Source organism: Haplochromis burtoni, unplaced genomic scaffold (assembly GCF_018398535.1).
Source record: "Haplochromis burtoni strain Fernald_Lab_line unplaced genomic scaffold, NCSU_Asbu1 Contig_19, whole genome shotgun sequence".
NCBI lineage: Eukaryota > Metazoa > Chordata > Actinopteri > Cichliformes > Cichlidae > Haplochromis > Haplochromis burtoni.
In genome coordinates this window covers 776,028-787,273 of record NW_024582380.1, presented here as the reverse complement: position 1 = coordinate 787,273, position 11,246 = coordinate 776,028, and the positions used below count along the sequence as shown (strand labels likewise).

At 40.8% G+C, this 11,246-nt stretch overlaps 1 protein-coding gene across 1 annotated transcript; it reads right to left on the bottom strand.

The window, feature by feature from the left end:
* Window positions 1-9,557: 9,557 nt before the first annotated feature.
* Window positions 9,558-10,924, bottom strand: her11 (hairy-related 11). The gene is made up of 4 exons (XM_042218432.1): window positions 10,871-10,924; window positions 10,563-10,658; window positions 10,361-10,442; window positions 9,558-10,232 (listed from the first exon to the last, which is right to left on the bottom strand). The coding sequence occupies exons 1-4, from the start codon at window positions 10,922-10,924 to the stop codon at window positions 9,670-9,672; spliced, it is 795 nt and encodes a 264-aa protein (XP_042074366.1). The 3' UTR covers window positions 9,558-9,669.
* Between the last annotated feature and the right edge of the window lie 322 nt (window positions 10,925-11,246).

Here is an 11,246-nt window from a genome sequence, read left to right as displayed (position 1 = left end):
CATTTCAGGTCAGAACATGCTGACAATTAACTGCGCTTTGAATCTCAAGATATCGCTAAGCAGCACTGGGAAGATTACAATTTGGACCGCGCAAGCAACGCGAATGACAATATGCTTTGGCATACTCGATTGCAAAGGGGTCCCCCGGGAAGAAAAGGTTATAGGATCTCTGAAAAGACAGCCATTGTTCATCATCTACAGCAAAATGACTTTGTAAAATTGAGAGGAAGAAAGGCAAACCACTGGACCAATGTGATACCAGTCTCTGAAAGTGGAGAGCACTGATGCATGAGTGGAAAGCGCCTTATGTCAAATATAATTGCACTGCTCTGAAAAACAAGCTAGCAACATCTGATTCAATATCCTCTCGTTTGGCTCAGGTTACTTCCTGTCCGCTTAAAGCATGTTTGTCGTGACAATGGAGCTCCCGTCAAGATGGTGGGATGTTCAGTCTGAGCTAAATGTGTTACTTTTTCTTTCAAGTGAAAGGATTTATTTTAATCCGGCATAGTTTCCAATCTTAAAGTAACAGTTGCACATTTAGGGAAATAAGATTTTCACTTTCTTGCCAAGAGTCAGGTTAACAACTGTGTGTGTCTCTACAGGCTGCAGATGTTTGCAGGTTTGCTTCTGTTAGAAGACTGGAAAGAAACAGTTTGTCCAAGTGTAACAAAATCTGCATCCCAGTATTACCAGCAGTTATTCAAGTTATACATTTTTCTTTGAACATACTCACTATATCAAAGATTGGCCTTCAAATTTGGCTTTTGGGCTGTTGCCATCTTGTCTGTTCAGGAGTTTTTTTGTTTTCTTTTGTGAGATCATATGTAGATAGTTGGGTAGACCAGAGGGGTATACTGAGAAGCAAGATTAATAGATTAGCCAGATATCTCAAGCTTAAAGTCAAAGTTTCCTGTGTTACGAAAGGGGCTCTCTTTTTACCCTGCTAAATCACCATGGTAACTGATGTAGAACACATAACCTGGTTATGTCAGTTTAACCCTTTCATACATAGTGGTCACGACAGTGGACAGCTATTCAAAGGCTGTTTTCTTGTATTTGTGTCAGTGTTGATGGCATACTTGCACATAAAGCACCACATTGCACACTGACGTGTCACTCCATACCCTGGCACCCACTAGTCCTTTAATGTTATTATAGATGTGTGACGTGTTTCTGTTATTTAACCCTTTCATACATGAATTATGACAACCTTCATCAAGATTTTTTCAAGTATTTTTATTCCTCTTTCATGCCGAAATATTAGGGGGAAAAAAAAATCCTGATTGAGGTTGTCATAATTCATGCATGTAAGGGTTAAAATCCTCTCAAATTGCCACATTTCCATTTACTCCTTTGTGTACTTCATGTTTCAAGCACAGTATAGATTTTCTGTTGGGTTTACATGTTTTATATGAAACATATGTAATGCAGATTTATTCCATACTCGAATAAAACCACAGAGTTAAGTGCAAACTGCATTGCATTGTCACAGGAATGTGCATGTTGTTTAGAAAATGTGTACATGTTTTATATTTGATTCTCATTGGCTATTTAGTCTGTTTCACACAGCTGGAATTCCAACAACTGGCACGCAAAACAGACACATCAAGAATACCTGTTCAATCAGTGCAATTAATTTCACTTTCATCTGCCAACAAACCTTATTAGTCTATGAGATGGTAACCTTTAATGTTTAAATGTATCCAGGTTTAAGTTTCAGAACTTGCAGCCATCACCTTGTAAATAAACAGCAGCACTGAGAGCGCACTCAACAATAAAATAATTAAATAAATTGTATTTTATTACACTAACTCACCAGACACCACTATCTAATATTGTCACTGACTGGAGTAGGTGACACTCATAGGAATCATTTTCTGTGAAGAAAAGCCATGTGACCTGTGAAACCTTTTTTTATGTGAGCATGCACAGACTCTGAAGTAGAAAGCAGAGAAAGTTGATAACCACATTGTGATACCTGTTATCGCCAACTGGGGTTTTAGGATTTGTCAAGCCAAGCTAAGCCTAAGACAGCCTGGCTGTGTTGAACTTAATATAACCCTCTAAGGAATTACTAGCTGATGCCAGCATTAGCTAGAGCTGATAAAAAAGAAGCATTCATATCTCAAAGTGATATTAAATGGGATGCTAACTTTGATTTAAAAAGACAATTTAAAAATTAAATTGACTTTCACAGGAAACTGGGTAGCTGACTCCAAAGTCTGTCCTTTACAATCAAGTACTGAAGAAAACAGAAATGCACCCACCCACCTAGAAATGCTAGCTGTGTACCTTATTACAGGCGTAACATTTTGCAAGAAGGGTATGCAGTAAAAATGAATAAATACCCATCATGCAGTTGTTTGGAAGAGGAACGTAAAGTAGAGCAGTCAGAACTGTTTTTGTATCAGGCTGTCAACATATTTCTTGTAAATTTGGGCATTTTAACTGTGTGTGTGTGTGTGTGTGTGTGTGTGTGTGTGTTGTGTGTGTGTGTTGGCTGCTCTGTGTGTGTGTGTGTGTGTGTGTGTGTGTGTCGTGTGTGTGTGTGTGTGTGTGTGTGTGTGTGTGTTTCTGTGTGTGTGTGTGTGTGTGTGTAGATGAGAGTGATCTTGGAAGGAAAAAAAACACTAAATCCTGACTGTGGCATTTCCAGTTGAGCCAAAAAAAAAAAAAAACAGAAAACCACACAAATGCAGAAAGACTTACATGAAATTGTAATGAATGCAAACAAAATAATGACTGTAAGCACAATTTTTAATAATATTAACTATTTTCTTACCTTTACAAACAAAATGTTGTCAAAATGTGGAACTCTGTCTCTTTTTTTCATGCAACAGCTGATTCAGTGAGATTTAATCACAATGCAAATGATGCTTTTTTATTGTAGGGGAGACTTCTTCACACACAAAGGTTAGTTGTGGTTTTCACGCACTTCTGTGCTCTGACCATTATTTTTTACATATACATGCTTCTCTTAAGCAATGTTAATAGAAGACATAATGTATTTTCACTGCTATGCAGATGATATTCAGTTATATCTATGAAGCCAGATGACAGAAATCAAATAACTAAACTACAGGTATACCTTAAAGACATAAAAGCCTGAATGTTCCATAATTTTCTCCTCCTGATTTCAGATGAAATTGAGGTTTTTGTGCTCAGCTCTAAAAATCTTAGAACCATGATGTGTACCCAAATACTTACTACGGACATTATTACCTTGGTCGGCAGTAACACTGTGAGAAATCTTTGAGTCGTTTTTGATCAAGATATGTCCTTCAGTGTGCATATTAAACAAATTGCTTTCTGTCCATGCAATATGTGTAAAATTAGAAACAGCTTGCCTCAGAGTCCATGCCTTTATCATGTCACAACTGGACTATTGCAAGCCAATATTATTGGACTGTTCTAGAAGTTTCCTCTGTTGATCCAGAACACTGTAAGACCTCATAGTACCTTACATGTTGGGGAGGTAATTTAGCCATTTGAATCAGCTGTGTTGGATCAAGGACACATGTAAAACCTGGAGGACACTGGCACTCGAGGCCTGGAGTTTCCTACCCCTGGTCTAGAGATCTGCAGCATATGTGCAGTAATATTGTGGTTTAATCGACATCGATTACTGAATGTGTTATCTGCATCATCAAACTAGCTTCTTCATTAATTATTTATTACATTAATAGTGTTAATGAACCAGTTCCAATCTTTTTTATGTTATAATTGAGACTGTAAGTCATAGGTGTCAAACTCCAGGCCAGTGTCCTGCAGGTTTTAGATGTGTCCTTGATCCAACACAGCTGATTTAAATGGCTAAATGACCTCCTCAATATGTCTTGAAATTCTCCAGAAGCCTGGGAACAAACTAATCATTTGATTCAGGTGTGTTGACCGAGGGTGAGATCTAAAACCTGCAGGACACCGGCCCTGGAGGCCTGGAGTTCGACACCCCTTGTGTAAGTCAAAGCTATTGTGAAATACTGCAGTTATAAGTCATCATCACTACATATCATAAGTGTGAGACATTTTTTTTTGCCATAAATGAAACAAAAAACCAAAGCAGTTCTTTTATAATTCCCTCCTTCGTGTTTGCAGATGCATACTGTTATATTGAGATAGAAAGGTGGAGGAGGTAGATGTCTCCCAAGGACACGTGTCACACTGCGTCCTGCTTTGGTTTGCAGTCCTGAGTTGTTGGCTCGGTGCTGAGATGTTTGCAGTGGCCCTTCTCATGGCTTTTCTTTTGCCCCTTGCTGCTGGCCTGGAAGCATGTCCAGCTGTCCCATCATTCTGTCAGCGCCGCTGTCTCCCTCAGCCCCAGATTAAAAACGCTAAAGGGGCCGCCAGGAAAAGTGGCTTGCCCTCGTCTCTCAGGACTTATGTCAAAAATGTTTCAGTCCTCAGGTAATTTGCTACAGTCTGGGATCCTTTCACTATTTACATCAAAGACCTTTGCAAAAAGAGGGAAAGAGAAAGAAATGAAAGGTAGGAAAAAATGATATTTAGTTGTGAGTAGTGACAGATCTACATTCTTGAGTATTGACATGCGATCTTAGTGAGGAGTCCTCCTCTCTGCGCGGATGCTTACGGAGTCTAGAGCAGTCCTTCAATCTGACTGATAAAAGCAGTGGGTCCGTGGACTGTCTTCCAAAGCAAAGCTTAGTCAAACAAATCGACTCAACTCCAAAAGAATGCACAGTCACTCCTACACAAATAGACAGCACACCAGACACCAGAGGTTCAGAAAATCACAAACAGTTACTCCAGAGAGCAGTTCCTCATCTGTTTTTCTCACATTCGACAGATTCCAAAATATGAAGGGCAAAATGTGCATAATGTGCTGTCTGGATTTTTCCTCTGCATACTTTTCAGGCAATTTCATCATGTTGCCAAAATATAGGGAGGAGCACTGAATCAGTCTGAAATGGCCTTGGAAAGGTGCACAAGTATTCTGCATTTAAATGTAAGCTGATTCTCCCTCCTGTGTAAGATCATTTTCCACTGTTGGACCTACAAACGGGTTAAGACCTGTGAAATGAGGGAGAGGAATCAGAAGTGTTCCGATTTTGAAAGTGTATTTGGGTTTTTTGATTTAGTTTCAATGACAAATACCAAGGAAAAAATATCAGGAAAAATTGAAATGATCTTTTTGGGGCAACGTGATATGGTGCATAGCACTGTCACCTCACAGCGAAGAGGTCCGGGGTTCGACTATAAGCTTGGGCCATTCTCCCCGTATCCTTGAGGAATCTCTTCAGTTTCCTCCAAAGTCCAAATACATGTATGGGGTTAGGTTAATTGGCCGTAGGTGTGAATCTGTTTCTCTGTGTTAGCCCTTCAACAAACTGGCAGCTGGGATAGTTGGGAGTTTTAATCTATTGAGCATTTTACACAAGTTATAACAGGCAGTTCAACACATGGTTTTTAGCTTAGTTTTCGTCTGGCCTGACCAATGGGCTCTGGTCATGGTGAGGCGTCCGTCATCCATCGACAGTCCATAATAAGACACGTTACTTCTCCCAGAGTACTGGTTAGATTTTAGTGAAACAAGATTAATTTGTCCTGCCGGTAACTGTGAGCCCCACTGACACCTTAGTGGATTTGAATGTTTCCATACGTCACACATTACAATAACCTGTGACTTGAGCTACCAGATCACTGACTTTCTGAGGTGACCTCTAAATTCTAATACAGTCTGCTGTCTTCATGCGTAAAACAGTAAATGATTTTCATCATCTCACAGTATGAAATGTGCACTTGTCCTGATTTTTTGCACTGCAAAAGAAATTTAGCCTTTCTCTAATCCTTTCACATTCCCAAGAATCTGCCGCTGCTATGAGTGAAGCAAATGATGGAAATCACAGTCACAAACATACCCTCCCACAAAAGATAAGTGTTTTAAACTGCATTCTTTGTAATGACGAGTAGGGGGCGACTTCAAAAATGATGGTGCCATTTAGAGTAAAATGGACAGTAAAGCATTCCTTACCTTGTGACTGACAAGTCATTAAACTATGAGTGTGCAGAACCTTGCTAACTAATTTCTTTTATATCCTATTGCTGGTTACTTTCAGGATCAGTGTGGATTTTCCAATACCTCAAATGTTGTAAGTGTTGTGATGCCATAAGCCAACTTGATCTCTCAGATGGCCCCAATCAGAAAATAATCAATAGAATACCTCTTTTTGCATTTCTTGTTCTCTTCGATGTGGGCGCCCCCGTGTGGTCACAGACTAAATGGTAAATGGCCTGCATTTGTATAGCATTTTACTAGTCCCTAAGGACCCCAAAGCGCTTTACACTACATTCAGTCATTCACCCATTCACACACTGGCAATGGCAAGCTACACTGTAGCCACAGCTGCCCTGGGGCGCACTGGCAGAGGCGCCCCAGGGCATCCACATATGACCATACATGACCTTTTTGAAAGGGTGGTTCCAACATCAGAGATACTACAGTAGTATGATAGCTTCAACATACTGAATAGAATTAGATTTGTCAGTTCTACACTTTAAATTACGTCTCATGTAGTTTGATTTGATCATTTTGTGTGTTGAACCCTAACCAAAAACAAAAATAACCTAAACTTTATGGTTATTCTTTAACAAAAACTAAGTTGATGACCTGCATCTAAAACCCGTGATGCATGTTGGGTACTGATTATCAATCAACGAAACATGAAATGTCCAAATGTGCTCTACCAAAGCTGATGTAAATATATAAGAGCTGCTTATAAATCTCTGATGTTTGTCACCCTCGGTCCTGAAAAGAACGCCTGTAGACGTTTTCTGGATGTCTCTCCTTCTGGCAGACAGTCATAACGAGCACCTGCGTTGTGGACCTGCTGGGCTAAGTACAGTGTGCATACTGTGTAGTGTACATACTGCACTTTCAACACATACAAGTGTGCACATGTGTGATGGAAGTGTTTGACACCAGTCCCGTCTCAGCATTTGGACTTTTGAAACGCACCAACACAAAGGAATTTGCAGATTCTCTGCAGGCCGAGACAAACCTGTGACATCTTCACAGCACAACATCTCGAGCTTTCTACAAACCAGGAATGCAACCTGGCAGAAAAAAACAGTGATTAAAGAGGGTAACAGGATCAGCTGTAATCAGCTTGTCCTGAGAAAATGCCAGGGATTTTTCATCCTTTGTCAGGTCAATCCAAGAGGTGATTTCTTTTCCTATTAATTATCTGCCATGCCGCAAAAAAAGAAAAAAGAAAAAAAATATCATATCTCCAGCATGAGCAACTGTCTCTGCTTTCTTTCCAGAATTATCAAAATAGGCAGTGTGGGGAAGCGAGCTATACAGTGATGTGCGTGCCCTCTCATTTCTTTGACAAAGAACAATGGCTACCTCATAACTCCAGAGTTTCTTCAGAAGTGGGGGGGGGGGAATAACGATTATCCAAAGACATGTTCTCTCATGTGACAAATTCTGTTTTCACAGGCCAAATCCTTTGGTGCCTCTCTGCTGAAAATATTCCGAGCTTGTAATAGAGATTTAATCAGAAGATAAGGAGTGGCCTGAGCACTGAGAGACGGAAAGAGAGAAGAGTGATGATCGTGCATCTCGAGCTTATCGCTGATGGAATAGCTCAATGACATCCTCTATTTAGCCCGAATGACAGCCGCCTTTTATAGCACCCGCTGGAAGACAGGTCACGAAGGAAGCCAGATCACCTTCTCTGCCACACAGGTGTATGCTGTGTCAATGCTGCCCTCTTTTGATCGTGTAAGGAATATCATCAAACCGGCTCATCTTTTTTACACTTTCATTCTTGTATCCTGGAAACTACATGTGTCCACTTATACCCTACAGCTTAATTTATGGGCAACACAAGAGGGCTGTGTTAAAAACATATTACAGAATATCATCAAAGAGGAACTTTGACATGGTTTGACACCTTTGAGTTAATTTATTGCACATTTTTAAAATTGTATGTATCCTAACTTCAAACATTGCATCAGACAAATTTTAAAAAGTGATCGGTCATCATGTCAATGTTCAAGTTACTTCATTTAAAGGCTCTTATGCATTGCCCTTCCAAAGCTGGTGAAAAAATGTGATTAAAAGATTCATTTCATAAACACAAACACATTCTGTTCAAGCTTGGTCCTAAAGGGCATGCTTTAGTATTGTTTCTAAGGCACACAGGGCAGGGCAGTAAAGATCAATTACTAAGTTGCTGTGTGAATTCAAAACTGTAGTCAAAACCCAATGAATTCTTCAATTTATCTCACACAGTCTTAAGTACAGTCTTATGGTGCGATGTGGAGGCTGTGTATGTGTACCCTAGACCCATGGTTTTCAAACTTTGGCTCTGATGCCCTTGGTGGGGCATTACTGGGGGAAGCATGAACATTTTTTGGCATCTAAGACAAGGTTTGAGAACCAGCGGGATAAACTATGCCTCTAATGCTCTTTAATGCCACATAAGTAACATGACATCAACATACTGTGTGTAGGCTCATTTTTAGCCAGCGGAGCTGCTTCTGATACTGTCCTAAAACAGCAGGGAACCAAATGGAAATTTGTAGCCTAATATTTGCAAAACACACATATTAATGGATTGGATTTATATAGCGCTTTTCAAGGCACTCAAAGCGCTTTACAATACCACTATTCATTCACTCTCACATTCACACACTGGTGGAGGCAGCTACAGTTGTAGCAGACTGACAGAAGCGAGGCTGCCATATCGCACCATCGGCCCCTCTGACCAACACCAGTAGGGTAAAGTGTCTTGCCTAAGGACACAACGACCAGGACAGAGAGCCCAGGGATCGAACCGGCGACCTTCCGGTTACAGATGCGATTCCCAACCCCCTGAGCCACAGTCGCCCTTATTATCACTGTTGCAATCCAGAGCTACACTGTTGCACTGTGGTTGATGAACTGCCCCGTGTTTCTTGGGCAAACACACCTCCAGATGTTGCCACAGCCTCCATCAGTTGTTGCTTTACTGCTGTGACTTGTGAAAATGTACATGAAAATAATGTTTTCAAGCTCTTTTAGTGAGATTATAAACAAGATTTGATTTGATATGTCACCACTCACTGTGAAGTATTTTAAGGCTGCCTGAGAAATTGCCCTGCACCTCTCAACAACTCTGAACAATAAAAATAAATGCTAATTGTAAAGCTGTTGTTGAGACCATTGGCTGTTAAGTTTCAAAGAGCTGAGACACTCAAACCATGAATGGCCCACTTTACCTAATGGCCCAATTCACTACAGTTTACCTTATTAGCATTTTAAAGAAAAATACATTTAGCATCTGTTGCAAGTTTGTTGGGTTCTGGTTTTGTTTTTTCCCTTACAGATTAAGAGCTGAAAATACAAATAAAATAAAATCAGTTTCTGGTCTCAGCCTGGCCACAAATATTCTTTAAAAAAATGTATGGCTCTGCCATTGTTCAGGATTGTTTAGGAGCTATTGATTTAGATTAATGACATATCACATGGGCACGGGAGGAAGCAAATACACACTTTACGAATTTGAACTTAATTTATTTACAAGAATAGTAATACATTATAGGCAACTTTAAAAATCTGTACACTGTACATTCAAGGCTTTGAGAATTTTCCACCCTCAATTGCAATTTATCCCCACTAGGTGGCTCTGCTCCTGTCAGCATGTCAGTCTCTGATCCACATCAAAACCAAGGCCTCCAAATGGGTGGGGAAGAGTTTGGTGCCAACACTTCCCTGTGTAGAAGGTTTGAGGGGGGTCTCATTGTGGTGAGAGGGGAGAGGATGGAGTGAGGAACTGTGGGTGAGAAGCTAAAGAAGGAGGTGTTGGAAGATGGAGGTGAAAGGCTGGGGGGGATGGAGAAGAGAGAGGCAAATGACGCAAAAGAAGAGGTGGCATACATGGAGAAAGAAGGGGAGAGCCAGGGAGAAGGAGGAGGGCTCAGGTAGTCATGGCATGGCGTGGAACAAGCGAGAGGCTGAAATGGGGAATAAGACGGGAAAAGCAAAACGGGAGGATCTTCTTTGGAGTCGGATGAGCAAATGGTATCCACAGATGCTGCGCGCTGGTTGAAGTCTGGTTTCAGCTGCAGACCCTCTGCGTGATGTTTAAGCCCCTCAATCAGGCTTGTTCTCTGTGCCGGTGTTATCCTGTGCATGTAGCTGGTCAGCTGGGCCACACACTGCTGAAAACCTGCGCTCTCTCTGCCAAAGAGAGGAGGAGCATTGGACTCCGAGTGGCCACTGTCTGCCAAAGGAGCATGAGTATCAAATGAGTCTGCAGGATGCAAAAAGACAGAGATGTGAGGGATAAACAAGTGGAACATGAATATGCTGGTTTTAGTTTGATTTTTCTTAACTAACCATTGCTCGGGCCCTTTTTATCAGTCCACTTTTGGAGATAGTCAACAGCCAAGTCCAGAATCTCTGCTTTCTCTATTTTTGGATTCTGCAGCCGCTGTTGATGATGGACAGGTCAAATCAAAAAACAAAGGAGAGGAGAAACCGTTTTTTCCCACTGCATTTATGGCTTACTTGCCAACTCATACACAGTTAAGGTTGTTCAGACATTACTCACTGGATCAGATGTGGCATTCATCAGCAGATGCCTCAGTTCAGCTAGACTTTGATTTATTCGATCTCTTCTCTTCTTTTCCACAACTGGCTTCAGAGTCTTTGAGAGGTCACGACAAAGCTTTGCTTTAGTGATGTGATGAAAGTTCAACACAACGAATGCTGACTTCACTGCTTTGCTAAAGCTAAGAAGCTACTTTGTCCTCGTCTACCCAATTTAGAATAAGAACATTAGCTTACAGTGATAAAAAGTTTTCCTAATCCCAAAAAGAATCATGCAATATAACACAGAATAATGATACAGTTTCCTACCCTTTTCCTGCTCTTCCCATCATTCTGGGTTTGGTTTTGGAGTTTCCTGGTCATGTTGCAGTGCTCTATGCAAATGTCCTCCAGAGGTTTAAAGCCCCCTGCCTCCTACAGGGGGACTTATAAGTGCACCTCCTGCGACCTCTGATTGGCTGGCACGTGTGCGTGATGACACTGACCAGAGACTGGAGTGACTGTGGGAAAACCGAAACTTGAAACCGTTACCAACATGGTGACAATTAAAGACAACATGTTAAATCTGTGGCTAAACGTGTGGCCTATAGATAGATAGATAGATAGATAGATAGATAGATAGATAGATAGATAGATAGATAGATAGATAGATAGATAGATAGATAGATAGATAGATAGATAGATA